The 23,926-nt window shown below is 24.5% G+C and overlaps 3 protein-coding genes across 5 annotated transcripts; 2 read left to right on the top strand and 1 right to left on the bottom strand.

Moving 5' to 3' along the window:
* Positions 1–12: 12 nt before the first annotated feature.
* LOC122508970 (golgin-45) lies at positions 13–3,467 on the top strand. Of its 2 annotated transcripts, none has more exons than XM_043622668.1 (6): positions 13–97; positions 519–1,042; positions 1,120–1,319; positions 1,386–1,514; positions 2,707–2,932; positions 2,996–3,467. In XM_043622668.1, the coding sequence occupies exons 2-6, from the start codon at positions 539–541 to the stop codon at positions 3,161–3,163; spliced, it is 1,227 nt and encodes a 408-aa protein (XP_043478603.1). In that variant the 5' UTR covers positions 13–97; positions 519–538; the 3' UTR covers positions 3,164–3,467. The 2 variants fall into 2 exon arrangements, with proteins under 2 accessions (XP_043478603.1, XP_043478602.1); XM_043622667.1 differs by having other exon boundaries at positions 23–204.
* Positions 3,468–10,407, bottom strand: LOC122508968 (TAF5-like RNA polymerase II p300/CBP-associated factor-associated factor 65 kDa subunit 5L). The gene is made up of 11 exons (XM_043622665.1): positions 10,292–10,407; positions 9,982–10,203; positions 9,715–9,872; positions 9,129–9,468; positions 8,744–8,979; positions 8,365–8,547; positions 5,338–5,490; positions 4,993–5,140; positions 4,686–4,854; positions 4,308–4,491; positions 3,468–4,208 (listed from the first exon to the last, which is right to left on the bottom strand). The coding sequence occupies exons 2-11, from the start codon at positions 10,054–10,056 to the stop codon at positions 4,091–4,093; spliced, it is 1,764 nt and encodes a 587-aa protein (XP_043478600.1). The 5' UTR covers positions 10,057–10,203; positions 10,292–10,407; the 3' UTR covers positions 3,468–4,090.
* Positions 10,408–10,531: 124 nt separating this feature from the next.
* LOC122508966 (sodium-independent sulfate anion transporter-like) lies at positions 10,532–23,712 on the top strand. Of its 2 annotated transcripts, XM_043622664.1 has the most exons (10): positions 10,532–10,895; positions 12,699–13,219; positions 15,669–15,889; positions 16,781–16,976; positions 18,694–18,914; positions 18,983–19,547; positions 19,856–20,082; positions 21,439–21,612; positions 21,702–21,864; positions 22,093–23,712. In XM_043622664.1, exons 3-10 carry the CDS (start codon positions 15,680–15,682, stop codon positions 22,242–22,244), a joined length of 1,908 nt encoding a protein of 635 aa, XP_043478599.1. In that variant the 5' UTR covers positions 10,532–10,895; positions 12,699–13,219; positions 15,669–15,679; the 3' UTR covers positions 22,245–23,712. The 2 variants fall into 2 exon arrangements, with proteins under 2 accessions (XP_043478599.1, XP_043478598.1); XM_043622663.1 differs by lacking the exon at positions 12,699–13,219 and having other exon boundaries at positions 10,533–10,895.
* Positions 23,713–23,926: the final 214 nt, after the last annotated feature.

The following is a 23,926-nucleotide window of genomic DNA, read 5'->3' as shown; positions in this document are numbered from 1 at the left end:
AAAACATGAGATAGAAAAGGACAGCGCGCAATATGATGACATCAGCTGATGAATATCATCATATGGTGATCATATGTTTACCTTTTAATACATAGAAGTAATCAGTATTCTCTATAAAAATAGAAAATTTAGATATAAAGCAATATAATATTTCCACTAATTTATATTAATAAAAAATCAGTGCAAAAATGACCAATTGTGACGGTTTGTTTATAATTATAATAATTTTGAGGTTATGTTTATATATTTTTCATTTTATTCATTTTACAATTATTATGTTTATTTTTTCTTTTTGTTCTTTCTTTCTTTCTCTCTTGTTCATTAAATATCAAAAAACTAATTATTCAAAAGAATTTTTTTTTATTTTCTTCTCTGAACAAATATTTATAATTCGTTTTGTTTTAATTTTAAAAATAGAAAAATCGCTTTACTTTCCTTTCTTTGCACAGCTGTCAAAATTTTATTAGGATAATATTGATTTTAATCGTTTTCTTTCTTTTATCTTAATTTCGTTTTAGATAAACGAGTTTTAACATGTATGAGACGAACCCAGGGTGATGGAATGGAGTTTATCGACGTCGATAAATTGGAAACAAATAAGGGAAATAAAATTCGACTGGGTGATTCTTTGATTTATCACCCGACAAATTTTAAGCAGCTTAATTCAAAACCACCAATAACTCCCAGTGGTACAGTGGTGAATTTAATACCAAAAAGTACAACTCATATTAAAAAGGAAAAGTATGTTTTGAGTTCATTAAAATCGAAGGAACCAAAATTTGTACCCTATGAACCTTACAAGGCAGCTGTAAATCCGATTATTCCTTATGAGAAGAAAGGCAAAAAACAATCGAAACACAATGCTGATATAAATACGATGATATCGCAATTAGCCATTAAGACTAATGATAAGAAAATTGACGAGAAATCCAAGAGTGAAATAGTCATTGATAACAGTGATAGAAAGGAATATGAATCTGAAATTAAGAAATTGAAAGAAGAGAATAGTCAGTTGGAAAATCAACTTAAATTTCAAACACAGGTGAGTAACATTCAAATTTTGTTAGGGTTTGATTTATTTTTCACTTAATAATAATTGAATTTTTTTTCATCAAAAAGGTTAATGCAGAATTAAAGAATTTATTAGTTGCTGCAGTTGGAGAGGACTTAGAAAGTAGAGTTCATTTATTGACGGAAGATAAACTTCAATTGGCTCGTGCTTTATTAAATTCGGCGAAAAATCTCACGACTCATCAGGAGCAAACAGAATGGCTAGCGGGACAATGCGAAGTTTGGAGGAGTAAATTTTTAGCAAGCAGGTAATAATTTTGTCTCTAATTTCACGCGAGACTTGTAAAATGTAAAATTTAAAAATATCATTACAGTCTGATGGTTGAAGAATTAGCAAAATGGAAAGCAGCCTTATGTCAGAGAGCGACTGATCTTCAAGAGTCGATAAAAAGATTATTCGAAGAACACAACAAAGTTAGGGACACATCTTTACGAACATACAGGTAGAAAATTTGTTTATTTTTCAATTCAATTATATTCAAAAAAAATTTTTTAAATTCTCGTTAAAATTCCTATTATCTTTATATAAATAATAAAATTCTTTCTCAAAATTCAATTATTTTCAAAAATTTTAATAAAATTCTTGGCAAAATTTCAATTATTTTCAAAAATTATCATTAAATTCTTCGCAAAAATTCAATTATTTTCAAAACTTTCAAATAAAGTTCTTGTAATGAATTCAATTATATTTTCAGAAATGACAGAATTCTTCCCAAAAATTCAATTCTTTTAAAAAATAACATTTTTGCAGAAATTCAATTATTTTTCTTAATTTTCATAAAATTCTTCACAGAAATTCAAAAATTTTAATATACTTCTTTGAATTCTCGTAGAATTTTCTAATAAAAATTGATTTAAAAATAAATTTCAGTTAAAATTTGAAATAATTGAATAATATTAAAAGTATTATAGGGTGAATTTTTAGTAATAATTGAATTTTGAAAAGTTTGCAAATTAAAATTTTAGAAAAATTTTAATTTTTCATTCTTTTAACCAACAATTCTGTAGAATTAATTTTTTTTGAAAAAGTTTAATGGAATTTTTTTAAAAATTATTTGAATTTTTTATTTTCTACAATATATTTAATTGAAGAATTTCCGAATATTCGAAATTTCACGTAAAATTATGTATTGTAAAGAAATGGATTTGAAAATTCTCCAAAAGAACTTTTTCGAAAGTTATTCAATACAAGTTTAGAGAAGAATTTTAGGTAAAAAATTGTAGAAAATAATAATTGAATTTAAATGATGAAAATAATTTTGAAGAATTTGCAGTAACAGTATTCTTATAATGTAAAGTAATGATTTTATCACCCGGTCAACTTTAATTACTTTAAAACATTATTTTAAAACATAAAACATCGAAGACTCGGAGTAATCGATTTTTTCATGTTTTATAATTATGAAAAAATTTTATAGTTTTATAAATTTATATTTTATAAATTTTATAAATTAATTATTAATTTTATAAATTTTATAGTTTTAAGTAGAATTTTCTCTTATTTGACTCGGACTGGTTATATTTTTATCTGTAATTTTTCATTTTTGGTCCGTAAGGTCCGTATTTTTAAATACTTTCACTGGTTCGAGCCCTGATCTTGTAGTTTTTGAAAATAAATTATTTTATTTATTTCAGAACTCTAAGTATTCTTAGAGAGAATTTCGCTCCATCTGGAGCATCGACATCTAAACGACACGAATTAGCGAGTACAAATATTATTGACTTGGCCGAAGGTTGTTCTCAACTTTCCGAATTATTGAAAGTTCAATTATTGAGTGGAATGGACCAAATAAGCCTTCGTAAGGAAATTAATGTTACTGGATTAGAAATGAAAACAGTTGCGGAAAAAACTGCGGAACAGGTAAAAAGAAAAAAATATTTCGAAACTGATTTCAATTTATGCAAATTTTGAAAAAATTTTCAGTTACTGATGAGTCCTAATTTGATAATGTCCGGAAGGCAAGATATTGCCTGCAGTGCCGTGATGGGTGCAGCGGTTGCACTAGGAGGACAAATATTTCTCCCCAAGAGTTCAAATATGCCTAATATTGCCTGCTGCTCACATTGCAGTGGGGAAATTAAACAAGTGTAAAATATTCCGAACTAATCAATTTAAATTGTATTATATAAAAAAGAGAAATTAGATTATAAATTAATATATTGACCATTGTTTGGTTTAAAATAAGCGCATAAAAATTTAGGTATAAATCATTAACTTCCACTAGGTACCACTAGGTACCACTAGGAACCACTAGATACCACTAGATACCACTAGGAAAATGAATTTCCTTTTTTTTAAAATGGTGATAAGAGAAAACTATTTTGTATACATACATTTTTTCAATAAAAGACTAAAATGAATGAAAGAATAAAATGAAAAATTGCTTTTAAAAAAATTCACTGGAAACAAATTATTTATTTACACATTACAGATGCGCCAGTTTCTTACAAAGAAATTATGCAGTTTAGAAAATACATATTAGATAATTAAATAAATAAGTGTTTGGTTTTTGTTTGTAACTCGTAAGAAAATAGAATACGAAATAACTTGTTACAAACAAACGAAAAAAAAACAAAAAAAAAAGAACGCTTGTCCCTTACCATTTCATTAACAATAAAATATTCGTATTTACAAAAAAGTACTTCTTGCGCTGCAGAAGCGTTTCATTTATTTTTCGTCAGTATCTTCCTCTTGTTCAGGGGATTTATATTAATTGCTATTTTTGTTGAGTCTAACAATAAAAAAGAGAATAACATTTTTCACAGCCGACATAGTATTTTTTTTTTCTTCATTTTCAACTTACAATTAAACTGTATGCTTTTTTTTAAAAAACAGTTTATAATACGAAACACTTTTTTCTTTCATCTATTATTGGAAGTATTTTAAAAAATTACTATTTTTATTATTATTATTAAAAAAGAAACAATGATGATGATGTCGAGTACAATAAAAAATGATAAACTGTAAAGGCGAAATGGCTTTTTAAAAACAATTTTTTAAAATGAATTTTGCTCGATATTAGGTAGTTCCAATACAAACTAGAGAACTATTTTTTTTATAATATCGAAGGGACAATATACTTGAGCAATTTGTTTTGAATACTTGCGGAACTTTTGCTGACATATTAGCCAGACCACTGAAAAGAAAAGATTATATTTTCAAATTATTATTAACATAACTTATTAACTAATTCACATAACTTATTAATATAATTATTATTTATTTTTTAACTTACCTATTATTAACATTAATATGTTCCTGAGTGGACCATAAACAGACTACTCCATCAATACTAGAACTGGCAATAAATTGACCATCAGGACTCCAATCTAAATTTATTACTGAATCCTGATGGGCCTTTAATTCGGTCATTAGCGAATTTGTCGACAAATCCCATATGGAAATACTTTTGTCATCACCTATAATACAGAATACATAAACCTATAATTTATATTTATTATTTTTGAAGTAAAAATTATAGAAAGAGAATCAATTAGCCCGTATGGTATTAAAATTGTCTTTGAATTTAAAGTAAATTAAGTAAATTGAAATCTTGATTTCTGGCATAAATTAAAATGAGGGAGTTGATAGAAGGTATTTTTGAAATAATTACCAGCTGCAGCCAAGTATTTTCCATCGGGACTGAAAGCTAAACTATAGATTGTTGATTGAGCGCCTACATAAACTCGTAACATATTGCCATCGTCCTTATTCCACAACCTAACAGTCTTATCCGCCGAACCAGTCGCTAAATATCGAGCGTTTGGATGAAATCGTATGCACTGAAAATTAATAAATCAGCCCATGAAAATACCTACTTAATAATTTACAAATAATGTCAAAATGAACTGCTTCTTATTTTTCTTTTCTTTCTCTATTTTTCAAAAATACAATTTAAAACATGAAAAATAAAAACTTACATTAACATCCAAAAAATGTCCTGCAAATATTCGAAGAGGGAATGTTCTATCTAACGACCACAATTTGGCTGTTCTATCATGAGAACCGGTTGCTATGTACAAATTAAACGCACTAGTGTCCATACACCATATTGGATAATTATGACCTCTGCAAATGAAAAATTACTTTCTTCTGAATATAAATTAAAGAACCATAAATTGAAAATAAGCTTTAGATTTTTAGATTAAAATAATTAAAAATCAGCTTTATAGAAATATATTTCAAAAACTTGAGGAAAAATCCGACAAACAATCGGAACAAAAATTAATTAAAAGAATAAAAATAACTGAATTATATTTACTTACTGGTAAACTGAAGCACAGGAAAAATCATTCAATCTCCACGCTCTCATGTCTTTGTCACTCGACACGGAAAGAAGAACTTCCGCCTCAGGTACAAATCTAAGATCATGAATAACATCTGTATGACCTCTTAAAATTACAGCTCCATTTGCGGATCTACAAAAAAGATTTCCATTTATTTTATCATTATTAAATATATACAAGGGGCTGTTTAACCAGAAGGGAAAAAAATTAATATAATGAAGGAATAAATAATGAAATAAATAAAGAAATATAACAGGATTCCTACAGAAATCCGCATTTAAAATTCCATACATTTTCCATGATTTCCAGGTCAAATTTTTACGAAATTCCAGTGGAAATTTAAATCTAATTTCATTATTTTTGGGCTCTTTAAAAACACTTTACTTATTTAACAGTCTCTAAAATTATCAAAATTTATCAAAAATTCGAAAAACCGATTTTTTTAAAATTCAACAGTTTTTCTTCTTTTTGATAGTATTTAGCTTCATTATTTTTAGGCTCTTCAAAAACACTTTACTTAATTAATAGTTACCACCCTTTGGTAAAAAATCTAAAATTATCAAAAATTATCAAAAATTCAGAAATCCGAATTTCTTAAAATTCAACATTTTTTCTTGCCTTTCATGCCATTTAGCTTCATTATTTTTGTGCTCTTGGAAAATACTTGACTTATTTAATAGTCTCGACTCTTTGGTAAAAATCTAAAATTATCAAAAATTCAAAAATCCGAATTTCTTAAAATTCAACATTTTTTCATCTGATTTATAGGATTTAGCTTCATTATTTTTGGGCTCTTGGAAAATACTTTACTTATTTAATAGTCTCGATTCTTTGGTAAAAAATCTAAAATTATCGAAAATTATCAAAAATTCAAATATTCGAATTTCTTAAAATTCAACATTTTTCCTTCTTTTTTATGTGATTTAGCTTTACTATTTTTGTGCTCTTTAAAAACACTTTACTTATTTAATAGTCTCCACCCTTTGGTAAAAAATCTAAAATTATCAAAAATTCGAATTTCTTAAAATTCAACATTTTTTCCTCTCGTTTATGTAATTTAGCTTCACTATTTTTGTGCTCTTCAAAAACACTTTACTTATTTAATAGTCTCGATTCTTTGGTAAAAAATCTAAAATTATCGAAAATTATCAAAAATCCGAATTTCTTAAAATTCAACATTTTTTCCTCTCGTTTATGTAATTTAGCTTCACTATTTTTGTGCTCTTCAAAAACACTTTACTTATTTAATAGTCTCGATTCTTTGGTAAAAAATCTAAAATTATCGAAAATTATCAAAAATCCGAATTTCTTAAAATTCAACATTTTTTCTTGTCTTTCATGCCATTTAGCTTTATTATTATTTGACTTTCTATTCAAGAGAAAAAATGGAAAACAGAAAAAATTTAGAAACTTTTAAAAATTCCAGGCCTTTTCCATGATTTTCCTGATTTCCAGAAGCCTTTTAAAAATTCCATACCATTTCCATGATTTCCAGATTCTGTAGGAACCCTGTATAAATACCTAATAAAGGTATTAGATAATAAAAACTTCAAATAATTTAAAAAAAAATTCAATTAAACTTTTTAAAAATATTAATTCTACAGAAATTGTAGTTAAAAGTAGGAAAAATTTTAATTTTCAAAGATTTGAATTTGAAACCTTTTTAAAATTCAATTATTTATAGAAATTCACACTATAACACTTTTAATATTCAATTATTATCTAAAATTTTAACTAAAATTAATTTTTAAATCAATTTTTATTAGAAAATTCTACAAGAATTCAATTATTTAATTGCAATAATGAATAATAATTTATTGAATAATTGAATGTTTCTTTAAATTGTATTCTTGTAAAGAATTTTATCAACAAATTTTTAAATAATTTAATTCTTCCGACAAATTTTAATCAAATTATTAAGAATAATTACATTATTCGAGGAATTCTTTTAAATTGTATTAAAAATAATTTAAATTCTGCGATAAGTTTTATAATTTATAAAAATAATTTAATTCTTGTGAAGAATTTTATTAAAATTTATAAAAATAATTGAATTTTTTTAAGAATATTATTCAAATTTTTTAAATAATTGAATTCTTGGGAAAAATTTTTTTATGTGTGAAAATAATTGAAATCTTGCGAAGAATTTTTTTAAAATTTTCAAAATTAATTGAATTCCGGAAATAATTTTATTTTTTATGAAAATGGTTGAATACTTTTGAAGAATTTTAGTAAAACTTTTAAGAATAATTGCATTTTTCTACGAATTCATTTCAAATTGTAATAAATATAATTGAATTCTTTCGACGAATTTTAATAAAATTTTGAAGAATAATTACATTTTTCGAGAAAATTCGATTGAATATAATTGAAATTCTGAGATGAATTTTATTATTTATGAAAATAATTGAATTATTGCAAAGAAATTTATAAAATATTTGTAAATAATTGAAATTTTGTTGAGAATTTTATTAAAATTTTTGAAAATAATTGAATTTCGGAGAAGAATTTTATTATTTATAAAGATAATTTTAATTTTGACGAGAATTTTTAAAAAATTTTTGAACATAATTGAATTTCTACGAAGAATTTTGTTACTTTTGAAAATAATAATTGAATTTCTACAATAATTTCTAACTTCTCCAAAATTCAGTTTTTCTTAGTGATTTTAACTATAAAATTCTTCTACAAATCCATTATTTTTAATAATTAATTAAATATGTTTATTAAAAAATTTAACTAATTCGTGGTAATTTCATAGTTTACGAGACAAACAAAAAAGACACAAAAATTCAGAATTTTCCTATGAATTCTAAAAACTTAAATTTTTCCAGTACTTTTAACAAAAATCACTGATTTTCCATGAATTCCCTGACAAGAGGTTATTTAACCAAAAAAGAGAAAAAATAAATAACGAAATAAATAAAGAAGAAAATGTAGATGTAATGAAATGTAACGAAGAATAACGAAAAATAGAAATAAAGTATAAATATCGAATTTTCTTACCGATTACTACCGTCGTCAATATAATTGCTTGTTGAGGGTAAATCACAAGCAAGCTTAACGGAAGGTTCAGAAAACGTTGGCCTCATAAGTACAGCATCGCTGATGCCCCACACTCTAATTTCTGAAGTGTTAAAGCCTGCAGCTAATTTATCCATATTCGGCGTAATAATACCGCAACTTGCACTATTTTAATAAAAATAAATTGTTAATTACAGTTATAAATTATAAAATATATTCCTACTACTAAATATAATTCTAAATCAATACAGTTGTACTGGATAAAATTGTACAGTTGTTAAATTGAAATGAGTTAAAGGTCATTTTTATTCCTTCAAATGAGTTAAAATGAGAATTAAAAGAATGTATCAAATGAAATTACTTTTCAATAGCATTGCTGACAGTGAAAACCCGAAGTGGTTGATGAGCAGTATTGCGAATCAGTCGAATTGCTTCCTGAAGTTCACGCATTTCCCTATCGACTCCCGTACCACATGGTTGCTCCATATGACCATTAATACCAATATCATTATTTTGTCCCCGTTCACCATAACTCTCCTCATTTTCCATATAACCATCTGACATCTCTTTTATCACCGTTATGTGAGTATTTATAACCTATCAATTAAAAAAAGTCCATAATTTAATTAAATTCCTTCCAAATTTTAATTTTAATTTATCACTCACAACGTCGTTAATCCAATTTTTTAATCTGGAAATAAAAACAAAATTCCCCCCAAAAAAAGAATAGTTTTCTCCACATCTACCTGCATAAGAATAATATGTCCATATTTTGCTAGAAATCTTTGTAGACAAATGTGAGCTTCATCGGATAAATCAACTTTATATTTCCTCGTTCTAAATGCATGTACTAATGGTCGTATTTCTATATCTTGTATTGATGAGACATTTGATAATTCGTCGAGAAAATCCTTTTCAGTTCTTGTCGTGAAATCAGTTTGATGTGTTTTTAAAAATTGTATTGCCAATTGACTATTTCCCGCGTGCAGCATTTCGAGATAAAAATGACAAAACACTGGATAAAGAAGTTCACGTAATTCATTTCTTAATTTATCACTCACAACGCCGTTAATCCAATTTTTTAATCTGGAAATAAAAACAAATTAAATTCTACACAATCATAACTTGCGGATAAATAAAATTCTGTTATAAAAATAACAAATTCGTCGCTGAAAAATCATGTTTATAAGATATTTTTTGAAGATTATTTAAGTTTAAAAAACACGTCAATAAATTGTTCAAAAATAGAAAAAATGATATTTGGTTTTTAATAATAAAAAGGAATTTTTCTTTTTGAAAATTGGAATTAAGGGACTTAGAGGGCATGCTTACTTTTGATAGGCCTGATCAGCGGCTACAGGGTCATTAATAATTGCACTGAAAATGATGGAATTATCGCGGGATGTCCCACATTCGGCAGAGACATTTAATGTCATTTCCTCACTACTTCGGGAACCAGTTCTCTCAGGTTTTCGAAAAACGTCACTATCCTGTGAGATTATTAGTAAACATTTTTGTAGGTTAGGTCACTCTGTGATTTTATATACTTTCAATGTGGACATCAATGTAAGATTTATTATTTCTATTAGACAAACATACCTGATATCTTCTTCGCTTCAAATACGATTCAACAGTCGCATTGATTATTTCAATTTTCGATCGTTTCATCTTCATTTGATCAGAAATTCATAAATCTTCGGCAATTTCATTTAAAAACACAACATTCATTTGTCCTGTGCGCGTCGGACGCCATCACACACTCTCTCGGAATTATCCAAGAGTTTTCTATTTTCACTTTTAGGTTATGTACTACTGTAAAACCTGTAAAATTAGGAAAAAATCGAAAAAATACAAAATACAAATTGGTAATTTTTTTTCAGAAGAGAGGCGGAATTGTAAATTAATATACTTTTAAAATTATGTTCATATTCTCGAAAAAATCTATAATTAAAATTATTATTTCAATTATAGATTTTTTCCAGATAATCCCGATAATTCGTACAATTTGTAATTTTTACATTTCGATTTCTTTTTTGGAAAAGTTTCCAGTACCGGATATCGACTATTGAAAGTGCAAATTTCTGTATTATTGACAGTAGTTGAAAGTAACACTAGCGCCATCTACAATACTGAAAACTGTAAAATTTTTACCATTTTCCAAGAGATCTGTTCCGAACAAGTCTTTGCATAACCTCACTGCCTGCCTGCATAGTATAAAAGCAGTAAAAAGTATTTTCACCACTTCTCATTTAAAAGTAATAAATATTTCTTCTTTTTCACAAAGTGTCAGTGTTATATTTAATGAATACGTTCGATATTCTCTTTATAAACTGAGTGGCACAACGGATTTATTACAGCTTTTCACATATTCTCAAGGAGTTGAAGAGAATTTTTCTATTTACAAGAAGTGTTAATTTTACCGGTCATTATGAATTGCAATAGATTTTGCATCTGCCGTTTGTTTACAAGGAGGATTTGATCTCGCTGAAGTAAACACTGCCTTTCGTAACATTGTAAGTATAGAGACATTTTACTGTGTGTAACACTTTTTTTAAAATTTTTTAGGTCAACAAGAATAGACAATTCTTTGTTTATGGCTATTATGATTTTCTTTTTGCATTAATCTTTCCGAATTTTTCTCACATAAAACTGTGTTTTACTAGTTAGAGTATGTTTTATTAGTTTTAAAACTAATGTTTTTAATTTAAATTAATATTCTGTTTTGTTTATTTGAACAGTGAAAATGTATTTAAATTTTTTACTATTCGATAGAAAATAGAAATAGTAACGATTTTCTAACAATGTTATTTTGAACTTCGCGAATTCTTTTTTTGGGAAGAATTTAATCAAAATACAACATAAAAAAGTAAAATTTCTGTTATAATTAGTTTTCTTTTCAATAGCTGCAAATTTTTATCCGGACATACAAATTTTTATGATTCATCCGAAGTTTTATTTATTTTATTTAAAAAAAAACACTGGAACGTTTTCAGCTTCTTAAAAAAATCTTTTCGATAAAAGTACCAATTTTTTTATTTCTTTTAAATTCCAAAAATATAATTTACATTAAATATTAAAATTAATTTCTATTAAGAAACTAGCAAATTTTACTAGAAATACTTATTTCAATTAACCGATAATTTATTTTTTCTCCACATAATAATTCGAAGTGGAAAAAAAACGAGGTTGCTTAAAATTTTCTTTTTGAAAAGATAGGTACAATATGTTAAAAAAATATTTTCTTATAAAGTTTGCATACGTGGGAGATTCTTTTATACAAATCGAATGTTCTAATTAACATTTACAAAATTATGCTTGTTATCAATGAATTTAAATTAAAATATATCTGCTTGATTAATTTCAGTGTGACTCATGAAAAATCGACAACAAAAAAAAGTTGTGTATTTATGGAGATTATAATAATCGTTTAGTTGGCCTAGAAAGGTGAAAATCGCACTTGTTCCTGATTACACAATAATTGATCGTAAAACCTTTGAAGGTTTTTTTTGTTACCGGTACATTTGTAAAATTAATTAAAAATTTGTCATTGCAATTTTGGCCCTGAGTAAATGAGGAAAAATGAAAAATTTAGTCCTTATCTATATTTTAATTTATGAATATAGGATGTTTGTTTTTTTTCTCGATTCAAACTTTTTTCAAACACCAACAAAAATTCTAATTTGTCGAGAAAATTTTGCAATATGAATAATTAATTCTTATCTTCTTGATTTTCAATTACAATGAAAATAAATACTTGTTTAACAAGTTTGAATTTCAATTGTTTCTTAGAGAACTGCGTCTTATTTTTTGTAATTAATTTTTTTTTGCTTTTCTTTTCTCTGTTTACGTAAATTTTTTCGGTTGAGATAGAAATTATCTTTTTTTTTTAATTAATTGGAAATTAAAAATTTGGCAATAGTTTTCGTATATCAATATCGATATTGACAAATTTAAGATTTTTTTTCCTTTTTGAGAAAATTTGAAAAATGACATGATTTAAGTGACCTTTAATGAAAAGGATCACGAAGATGGTTTAGGAATGAGACTAATGAAAAGTAGATGGATTTTTTTTTATTCGTTCATTCTCTATTGGAGTAGGTCAGCTCATCAATTTAGTCTCTGCAATAGTTGGAAAAATAGTTTTGAAGTCAGGGCAGCATTTTTATAAATAAACTAAAAGAAATGTAAAATTAATTTCTTCTGTAAAAAAATTCCTTCTGTTTTGATTTTCGTTTCTATTTTCTTCTATTTTAATTTTTTTTCTTTTATTCTAAATTTTTCGGATATGTTTCTAATTTACTTTTTTTTAATTCTAGATTTGTTGCAAGTTTTCTTTTTTTTTGAAGAGAGAATTGCGGAGCACATTTTGTCGCCGGAAAACGGAGTTCTCCGTTTTGAAGAAGCAAATTAGTGTGATGTTGACGTTTCGAGAATTGAGTTTTTTTTCACCTGGACAAGGCAGATAAAAAAAATGAAGGCTACACTGACTTATCCATAACAGTGGACGATAATATACATACTCATTGAAGTATATAAAAGAACATGTATAACCATAATCGCTTTCAGTCGTAAGCGTGACTTGTTAGAAGCAAACCACAAGCAAAGTGATAGTTTCGTTAATATTTCGAATTTCCCCCCCCCCTTATTTATTAATTGATCTGAGTAAAATAATTATTTACATTTTCTAATATCAAGTGTAAAAATTGTATCCTCCCGAAATATTCGTGCCAGTGACTCAGATCGAATCATTGACCTTCTACAAAACTCGATTTCTTCTTGTTGCATTCCCAAGACGTTCGGCGACAACTTTTTACATCTCTCTCGGCTTGTTCTCAAAGTATGGTGTATTTATAAAATTATTTCTAATTATTCAAATTATTAAATCTATTTCAAAACGTATATTATTTTTTATTAAAAATAAATACGATTTTAATTTTCAAAAAAAATATTTTTTCTAGCTAAAATATAGGCATAATATTTTTTTTAATAGTAAAAAAAAGATTGACAGTCAATTTTTGAAATATTTTGAGTTCGATAAACTTTTAATAAAACAATTTTTTTGCTTGTCATGAAGAGAAAAAAAGATGCGAATGAGATTATTAGCCTGTTGAGTTTCATTAACCGCATTGTTGATATGTTTTGGTTTTGCTTTTTTTCCTCCCCCCGTAAATCGAAAGTGTTGACGTTATAAATAGTCAATAAGTGTCCCACTTAAATTAAAGATAAAGAAACTATTTTTTTTATTTGCCGATAGTTTGTTTAATAAAAAAGAAACAAAATTTGCAAAACAAAATTTTATGTTAATAAAAGTAAATAATACAATGTAATAGTAACAAAATTTATTAATAAAGAAAGATAAATTGTAAATAAATAAATTATAAAATCTATAAATTCTAGATAAAATAAATATAAATTATAGATAAATTACTAAATTGTAAATATTTCAAATAATAATTGCCAACAACAACAACAACAACAACAAATTTCTAATAATAATAAATTAGACTATCTTATTTTCTTGTGTTCTGTGGTAAAATTTATTGTTTCATTATTTAAAGTATTTAAATTGATTATTATTATAAATGTGTACAAATTGTCTAATTTATTAAGTAGTGGAAAAAAAAGTTCGTCATTCTATAATTTATGCATATATTTTTTTTGTGAAGTAAAATGCAGAGAAATGATAATTCAGACATAAAGAGAATTGAGTATCTGATTGATTCCAATATTCTTTTACTTATTGCGGGTTAAGTGGACAATTAGCACTTGACACTTTTCTTATCACGTGTATACATTTTTTGATATCAGAAGGCGCTTTATTAAAATGTATCTTATTAATATTAATTAACTTTTATCTATTCTCTTATCAATAATTTTAGTAGTGTTATTAAATATTAATAATTAATAACTATTGTATTTTAATAATCATTGACTGTTTATTCAATATTATTCAAAATTCAATATTATTCAACATTTGATTATTTATATAATACGACATTTTTTCGTAAACTTATTGTTTGCGAATTTTTGCGATTTTGTTTAAAAAAATGCAAAAATACACGTCTTACATACATGATTAGATTAATGTTGTCGAAAATATTTTGCAAATAGAATTATATCAGATATAAATTTTACGAGGCAAATACAAAGTTCTTAACTTCAACTACATTTACATTTTTATTATCATTATTTTACTATTTTTCTTTTAAAGTTTTCGTGGAATTTATATTTTTTTGCCGTTTTGTTTTAGAAATTTTCCGATTCCTTATTATTTAAAAACATGTAATATTTATTTATATCATTTTCTTTTATTTTTAACAAAAGAAAATTTACTTTCAATGAAGTAAAATTTGTTTTTAAAAAAATATTTTAATTACTATTTTATTAAATTTATTATTTTTTTTATTAAATAATTATTTTTTTTATTAAATAATTAGATATTTTATTAAATATGAAATATTTTAATTTTTTTTAATGAAATATTTAATATTAAACATTTTATTAAATATTTAATTACTTTTATTAAAAATAAAATTTAATTTGTTTATTTTTTTACTACAAAATTCGTGAATTATCTATTATTACCAGAATCATAAATTGTGTTCTTTTAATTATAATTTCTAATTTAATATCATTTTAAGATGAATGGGCTGTGAAAGATTATTTATTTAACAACTTTCCATTAGGATTTTAATTTTACGATTGAATGTAAATGAAGCAACGGTCTATAAAATTATAATTAATCACCAATCGTATTCAACTGACTTGTAGAGGCAATTGAATGGAAATTATGTATAAATCTCAATGAAAGTTTAATAATTTATTTACAAATTTTATGCAAAATGAAATAAAGGAAATCGATAAATGTAATCTATTAGATTTTATTTGAATTATTATATTTTACCGGAAATTATATATATTTATAATAATTTAAAAATTAATATTATAATTTATAACAATTTAAAAATTAATATTATTAATTTATTAATATTTAATTAAAAATTAATTTGCCGATTTGAATTATTAATTCAAGTTTAAAAAAATTATTCACATATTTATAGGAATATTTGTGCACAATGTATATTTTATCTAGTGAAGTAAAAATGAAAATTACTTTTAGTCGCAAAATTATTTTACAATTAAATAATGTCAGTATTATCTATAACGTAATGGTTGAGGAAAATTTTCCTGTTAAACACGTAAACATATATTTATTGTATAATACAATAATCATTTTCTGATTAAATTTGGATTTTCTTTTTCTTTATTTTATTTTTTTTTTGCAGATTATTCAGAAATGTCGATGGGAAAACCAAATCGTTGGAGAACGCGAAGGGATGGCAATTGGATCAGTAAATTTGTGAAGAAGAGAATACCAATTACATCTTGGTTGCCAAAGTATGATTCGGAAAAATTGTTCAATGATGCGATTGCCGGTGTTACTGTTGGACTCACTGTAATGCCTCAGGGACTTGCTTATGCAACTCTTGCTGGTTTAGAACCACAGGTGAATTATTTTTATTATTATTATTTTTTTTGTCGAATAAAAATGATGGAAATCTCGATTTTTCCGAATCTTTTTTTTTTAGATATTCAAGGAGTTTCCTGTTTGAGTCTCTCAAGTTGATTCTTTAGACGAATTTTTCTTTTATTTAATTTTTCACTTCAGAGGATTTTCATTTAACAATTTAACGAAAAATTTAGAAAATTAGAATATTAAAATTAGAAATAGAAATTTTACTGTTTAATTCAATTTGCGTTTGATTAAATAATTAAGTTTGCAAAAAAGTTTTACTATTTTTTTCCATTTTAAATTAGTATTAAATTAACAATTTTATTTTTAAATTTTATAATATTGATTTACTGAATTTGAATTTTTAATGTAATTTAAAATACTTTTCTAGATTTCTCGATTTTAAATTGTACAATTATTAGAAATTTTATTTTTTAATATTTAAATTGTGATTAAATATTAATAATAATTAATTTTTAGTGTAATTTTGTATATTTTTTCATTTTTCAAATTTCTTGTAAAAATTTATAAATTCAGATTTGGCAGTGAATTAGTCACAAATACAATTCAGATTATTTTCATATGAAATTTCATAGTTTCTGATAAAAAGAAATTGTAAAAAATATTTGATAAAGTTAACAATTTTTTTATTTGAAATTAGAAAGAGACTTTTTTGAAATTTTTTATTTCTTCAAATGTTAAAATTTTTAAATTTAGTTAAAGATTATTCAACTAATTTTTTAATTAATTAAAACTAGAAAAGAAAAATGAGAAATTATGATGAGAAACATAACTTTTATGGAAAATTCTATTTTTTGGAAATTGTATTTTGTATTTTGTATATTCAGAAAATGAATAAAAAATAATTATTATTTTTAATTACAGTATGGTCTCTATTCGGCATTTATAGGCGCCATAGTCTACGTATTCTTTGGATCCTGCAAAGATATAACAATTGGTCCTACAGCTTTAATGTCATTGATGACTCATGAATATGTTCAAGGTCGCAGTGTCGATTTTGCGATCCTTCTCGCATTTCTGACAGGTTGCATGCAATTACTTATGGGATTCTTACGATTAGGTACGTTTTCTCAATTTTTTAAAATTATTTTTAATTTCAATTTTAATTTTTACGCTTTTGAATTTGATAATAATAATAAAAAAGAATTAATAAATAATAATACTATTTCTAAAGTTTCGTACGTTCAAATAAACGACAATTATTTTTTTGTATTTTTATTATTTATTCCTAATTTGTATTTAATTCAAAAAATTATTTTTTCTATATTTAAAAAATTAATTCTTAACTAAGTAAAATAATATGAAGCAAGTTTTGAACGTTTAAATGAACGAAAATTTTTTCCTGCTTAAATATTTTCAAAAATTATTATATTGAAATGGAAAATAATATTAATTGTGAAATATTATGAATTCGTTCATTTGAACATTCAAAATTTGATTGATATTATTTTCCACTTCAATATAATAATAATTTTTGAAAATATTTAAACAAAAAAATTTTTCGTTCATTTAAACGTTCAAAATTTGATTCATATTATTTTGCACTTCAATGTAATAATTTTTGAAAATATTTAAACAGAAAAAAACTTTTCGTTCATTTGAACGTTCAAAATTTGAGTGAAATCGCTAATAAATATTATTTAAAGCAATTCAAAGTAATTAGAATAATTTAAAAAAATTAAATAAAACTTGATATAAAAAATTGTTTATTTTATATCAATTATTAATTATTTATTTATTATTTATTGATTATTATTTATTACTAATTTGTAATTATGTAGTGTATGAAAATATAATATTATAATTTATACTTTAATATATTGTACACTACATATTTGTTTATTAAAATTTTCAACAACAGATATGAATATCTACGCACGAAAAAGACTTTTTAATTTTGTTTATGTTCTAAGTAAAATGTAAATAAATTCTATTTTTAAAATAGAAAAAAATAGGGACATTGCACCAGTGAATGAACTAATAGTGTGTTCTTTGACTAATTTTTATTTTAAACAGGTAGATAAATTATTTTTTTAAAAATAGTATATTATTCTTGAATACTTTAATTTTTATAATACAATTTTTTTATATATTAGTAAAATAATACTAAAAGTAAAAAATTAATAAAAATATAAAATAAATATAAAAAGACCAGTGAATGGACGTATCGTTTGTTTCATATTTGTTTACAAAAAAAGGAACTTTTAAACAATATTAATATATTAATTTACCATTTTTTGTAAAGAATAATTTTTATATTTAATTTAAATTTAATTTTAATTTTTAAATAGGTTTTTAAATAAAGTGTTCTTTTACTGGCGCCTGTTCATTCACTGGTGCAATGTCCTAATTATAAGAAAATATTAGTTTAACAATTTACTAAAGTGAAATTTGTTTTCTCATTTATTTACATGTAAACGGTTATAAATTTGTTTAAATATAATAAAACCGTTTTTATAGACTTGTTTATTCAGTTTAGTTTCTTTTACCTTGAAATAAAAAAACTATGGTTCGTTCACATAATGATTACTGCTCGTTTTCTTTGTTTATTTAAAAGAGTGCCAAGAACTTTTGTATTTTTTTTTCTCATAAAATCTATTTTAAGTTATTCACTACATGCATTTATTTTATCACTTAAAAAAATACGACAATAAAATTATTATTGATAGCTATTTCATTTAGTCATTGTTATTTTCTTATAGTTTATTAGCTATAATTAATATATTACATTAGCTATAGTTTATTAATTTAAAAATAAATTTTCCTTTTTTTCGCAGGAGTTCTGGTGGATTTTATCTCGGTTCCAGTCACTGTCGGATTCACGTCAGCAACTTCGGTTATAATTGTAGTTTCACAATTAAAAGGTCTTTTGGGTTTGAAGATTTCCTCCTCGGGCTTTATGGACACTTTGAAAGCGGTTTTTCAAAATATCGGCAATACGAGTGTTTGGGACACGCTCATGAGTTTCTCGTGCATCATTATTCTCCTACTATTTAGAGTAATTTTCTCCAATTACGTATTTTTGGCAAATTTTTGAATATGAATAACATTAGTTTTTTTTTCTAGAAAATGAAGGATATAAGTCTCTGTGCAGGAAGTGAGAAACCAACGAAACGTCAACATGTGATGATGAAAATAATATGGTTGATATCAACTGCGAGAAATGCAATTGTCGTTGTTATTTGTTCAGTAATTGCTTTTAAAATGGATTCGTCGACAAATGGTTCGCCATTTATTTTAACTGGTACAGTACGTTCGGGTCTTCCACATTTTAGTTTACCGCCATTTTCGACAAATGTAAATAATCGTACATTAAATTTCGTTGAAATGTGCTCTGAACTTGGTCCGGCAATATTTCTTGTTCCAATTATTGGCGTATTGGGCAATGTTGCCATTGCAAAAGCATTCGCGAGTGGAAATAATGTTGATGCGACACAAGAATTATTGACACTTGGTATTTGTAATGTTCTTGGATCTTGCGCTAGTTCAATGCCAGTCACCGGATCGTTTAGTAGATCAGCGGTTAATCACGCAAGTGGAGTTAAGACACCAATGGGAGGACTTTACACTGGGGTCTTGATACTTTTAGCATTGACACTGCTCACTCCGTATTTCTATTTCATTCCCAAAGGTATTTTAATATTTCTATTTATTTTTAAATTATATATTTTTTCTCTTTTCTAGTTCTTTATTATTGAAATTTCTTATTCTTCTAATCGAATTCTATTCAATTAGAAGAATAAGAAATTTCAATGTGATGTTTAATTGGATGTGAAACATTACATAAGTGACAATTTTGGAAAATAGTTGAAAAGAATTAAATTCATTAATTTTTTAGTTTCTTTTCGAAATTAACATTTGATTGCAAGATCCCTTTTGCGACGCGTGACTTGAATTTGAATTACAAGTTTTGTAATTAATGATACTTTTTATTTTCAGCGTCGCTTGCTGCCGTTATTATTTGCGCTGTAATTTACATGATTGAATACGAAGTCGTAAAATTGATGTGGAGATCGAGCAAGAAGGATCTCATTCCTACATTTGCTACTTTTCTATTTTGTTTAATTATTGGCGTAGAGTATGGAATTTTGATTGGAGTCGCTATTAATATTATGTTCCTGCTTTATCCTTCCGCCAGACCAAAGATACACGTTGAAAAATGTATTGTGAGTATTTATTCAATTTTTTTTACACTATTTTTATTTTTAGCATAAATGAAATAGATTTTTGTATTTATTATTTTAGAAAATTTAAATATAAAAATTTTTAATTTTAAATTCTGAATAATTTTTATTCAAATTTTTTTTAAATTAGTTAAATTCTTGAATGACATATTTTTTATATATTTAATTGATAAATTTTTAAATGATTCAATTGTAAACAAGTGGATTTCAGAATTCTTTCGCAGGAGAACTTTCTTTTTTCGTTTAAATAATTGAATTTCTAAAAAATTTTCACAAAAATGGTTTAAAATGATTGATTTAGAAAAGAATTTTAGTTAAAAATTCCAAAAATAATTAAATTTTGGAAGAATTTCGTTTACAACTTTTGTAAATAATTAAATTTCAAAAGATTTCAAATAAAAATTAAAAATAATTTTAATTTTAAATTCTGAAGAAGTTAGTTTTTATTTTTAATTTTTATTCAAATTGTTTTGTTGTTGTCTTTTTGTTATCAAATTGTTTTTAAATTGTTTGAAATTTCGTAAAGTTTAGTTCTAAACAAGTGGATTTTATACTTATTATTATAGGTGAACTTTTTTTCTTTAAATAATTGAATTTTCAAAAAATTTTCTTAAAAATTATTAAAAATATTTGATTTAGAGAAGAATTTTGGTTTGAATGAAAAAATAATTCGAATTTTATGCAAGTTGGGTTCACAATTTATATTAATAATTAAATTTAAAAAAATTTCAAATTGAAATTATAGAAAATTTGAATTTTAAATAATTTTAATTTCAATTTTTAAAGAATTCAATTTTTTCTTTAAATTTCTATTCAAATTGTCTTGAAATTGTTTGAAATTTTGTAACATTAAATTTTAAACAAGTAGATTTTGAGTTTGACAAATCTTTTTTTGGTTAAATAATTGAATTTTCAAAGTATTTTTTGAAAAATTATTAAAAATAATTGATTTAAAGAAGAATTTCAGTTACAAATTTTAGAAAATAATTAAATTCTGTCTGGAAATCAGGGAAAAACAAAATCAAATTTTTGAAGCAACCCTGTTATAATAATTAATTGAAATAATTTTTTCTTCCATTATAATATGTACAAAGAACTTTTTTCGATTTTTAAAGGATGATGAAAAATTTACATAAATTTGTTTTTACTTATTAAAAAAGTTACTGTTTCTTGTTTAATTTTTTTATCATCTTCCAAAAATCGAAAACAGATTCAATGTATTTTATTATAAATTTAATTAGTAAATATTTAATTTAAAAATTTAATTAGTATTATAATAAATGTCGTAAGTTATGATTTATCTAGTCCAAGAAAAATAATGAAATGATTTCTTTATAGACTGAATCGGGTTCAGAGTACCTTTTAGTAACACCAGGTAATAGTCTTTATTTTCCGGCTATTGACTTTATAAAACAGTCGGTTGGTCACGCTGGAGTGAAACAAGGATCTAGTCAAATACCAGTTGTTGTTGATTGCCGCTATGTCTTAGGTGCAGATTTTACTGCCGCAAAAGTAAGCAACACACTTTATAAATTGATAATAATAATAATAAAATTAAATTGAAATTAGAAATTTTATTCAAAATTTTTCTTTTTTTTCAGGGAATTGCTGCATTGATTAGCGAATTTAATAGCCGAAAACAGGGGCTTTATTTTTATAATCCTCGCAGCGATGTCGTTGCTGTATTGAGAGGAGCATGCGGAGAAGAGTTTCAACATGTGTCCACTGACGATGAATTATCGTATTTATTAAACACAAGTCGAGGTAAATTAATAGCTTTTTTAAACTATTTTAATTCAATTAAATTTAAATCCTATTTTTTAATTTCATTTTTCAGTCTAATTATCAATAAATTTGCTAATATTTTTTAGTCTGGTTCTAAATTATTCTGATTTGTTTCTATTTATATTTTTGTACAATAATTTTAAAAAAATCAGAGTAATATTAATTGATATTCTTTTTCTCAATAATTTTCCTGAAATTTTCTTTCAGATAAAAATTCACAAGAGCTTTTGGAATTGAATCGCGATAAATATGAACCATTTGTAGCAAATAATCCTGAACTAACACATCGAAGTTCATACGTATCGGGACATGAATTGAGAGAAGTGAAGACGACCCTTCTACATGCAACGGGAAGTTGAAATTTTGTAATTTAAAGATTTTTCTGATTTTGTGTACAAATGGTTTTAGATTCTCTGGATCATTTATTTATTTTTTTTTCTTGTCAAACTTTATTATGATAATATTATTTTTCATCGCAATAGTCGAATTAACTCCAGACGTGTTATGCTTTATTACAAGTCTATTTAGATAACAATATTGCATCTAGAAAGTTTGATACGCATATGAAGCATTCAAATAGTTAAATATTATAAATAGTATTTCAAATGCGTACAAAAAGAAAAGATCTTTTTAACGTCTGCAAAGGAGAGAGGATAGAAAGACGAATATTTTTTTTTCTTTCATAAAAAGACGGACATTTCTTATTATTAGAATTTAATTAATAGAATCTCAAGTTTATTAAAAAAAATTAATGATATTTTAGCAGCTTTACATGACAAAAAAAAAATGAGTCTCATGCACATAGATTTGACATTTAAAAAGTATTATTTTTTTGAATTATGAATCTTAAATAAAAGGATAAGCAGTTTTTTATACTTATTTGTGAAACTTATTAGTAAAAGGCTGTGAAAAAAAATAATAATTGACCAATATTTGGACATTTTAGTGGAAAAAAAAATTTCTCATCTCACTGAAACGATCAAACTTGATGAAATAATTTGACTTGTGAATGATTAAAGAATTGCTGGTACCAATGAAAAAGTCAAATTTGTTTTTTATATCTGTTGTCAAGCGCGAGATTACACCGATACATTGTTAAAAAAAATTGAAATGATCGACGTCTTCATTATTCATTTAGATAGTAAGTTTGTTTTTTATGTAAAAAGCAAGATTTTTTTTCTCTTAAATTTTCCCATTAGCCAGTGACGCATATAGTAGGATTTAAAAAATTTTCTCCAGGCAGAAATATTTTCTAGCCATAGAATTCCTGAGAAATGAAAACACAATATTCAAATGGATTGTTTAAAGTTAAACTTTTCTAATTAATTCAATTAATTAATTTACATATATTGCATTCAATTTTTCTTTGGATTGAAAATCCATTCTTTCCTTTTTTTTTTGTTTAAAGAATAGGATTTTTTTTGTTAAACACAATAAAGTAGAGTAGAAAACTTTCTCAGTAAATTAATTTTGTCAATTAAATTGAATTAAATTCAATAAATAGTTAAATAAATAATTGAAAGTACGGAATTTATCAACAGTATTTTTTAGTAATGCAGCAGTGAAATGACTTTTTTTAATTCTTTTTTAATATAATGTATAGACTTGTTTTGACATTTTTAAGTATTGATATTATGTAATTAATATTACGAATGTTTTTAATTGCTCATTAATAATTCTGTCTCAATTTTCTATTAGGAATGCATGTAAACAAATTTTCTGAGTGTTTTAAAAGTGATTTATCCCAGATTTAGTATAAATACATAATATAATTATGTGAAAGAATGTCACACGTATGATATGAGAAAAGTCAATTTGCATTCATTTTAGATCTGATTGGCACATTAATCACTTATTATCGAATTAATTTTTAAATGTCTGCAAATAATGACACTGCCGTACTTAAGAAAGTTGACGAAAAATTTAGAAAAAAAACCCGGAAAAAATGATTTTTGTATTTTAATAATTGTAAACCAATTTGAGATATTAAAATTAATTTTGTTATTAGTACGATTACTATTAGATAATATTAATGTAATAT

This window comes from Leptopilina heterotoma, unplaced genomic scaffold (assembly GCF_015476425.1).
Source record: "Leptopilina heterotoma isolate Lh14 unplaced genomic scaffold, ASM1547642v1 Lhet_59, whole genome shotgun sequence".
NCBI lineage: Eukaryota > Metazoa > Arthropoda > Insecta > Hymenoptera > Figitidae > Leptopilina > Leptopilina heterotoma.
Note: the sequence above shows the minus strand (reverse complement) of the source record. Positions and strands in the feature narration are given on the sequence as shown.

What these genes read in the sequence shown, in the direction of transcription:
- LOC122508970 (XM_043622667.1), top strand. An exon ending in ACATCTTTACGAACATACAG is followed by an intron (nt 1,515 to 2,706) that starts GTAGAAAATTTG and finishes TATTTATTTCAG; the next exon opens with AACTCTAAGTATTCTTAGAG. An exon ending in CGGAAAAAACTGCGGAACAG is followed by an intron (nt 2,933 to 2,995) that starts GTAAAAAGAAAA and finishes AAAAATTTTCAG; the next exon opens with TTACTGATGAGTCCTAATTT.
- LOC122508968 (XM_043622665.1), bottom strand. Translation starts at nt 10,056, where the DNA reads ATGAAGATGAAACGATCGAAAATTGAAATAATCAATGCGACTGTTGAA. An exon ending in TGAAGCGAAGAAGATATCAG is followed by an intron (nt 9,873 to 9,981) that starts GTATGTTTGTCT and finishes ATAATCTCACAG; the next exon opens with GATAGTGACGTTTTTCGAAA. An exon ending in GACATTTTTTGGATGTTAAT is followed by an intron (nt 4,855 to 4,992) that starts GTAAGTTTTTAT and finishes ATTAATTTTCAG; the next exon opens with TGCATACGATTTCATCCAAA.
- LOC122508966 (XM_043622664.1), top strand. Translation starts at nt 15,680, where the DNA reads ATGTCGATGGGAAAACCAAATCGTTGGAGAACGCGAAGGGATGGCAAT. An exon ending in TTGCTGGTTTAGAACCACAG is followed by an intron (nt 15,890 to 16,780) that starts GTGAATTATTTT and finishes TTTTAATTACAG; the next exon opens with TATGGTCTCTATTCGGCATT. An exon ending in TACACGTTGAAAAATGTATT is followed by an intron (nt 20,083 to 21,438) that starts GTGAGTATTTAT and finishes ATTTCTTTATAG; the next exon opens with ACTGAATCGGGTTCAGAGTA.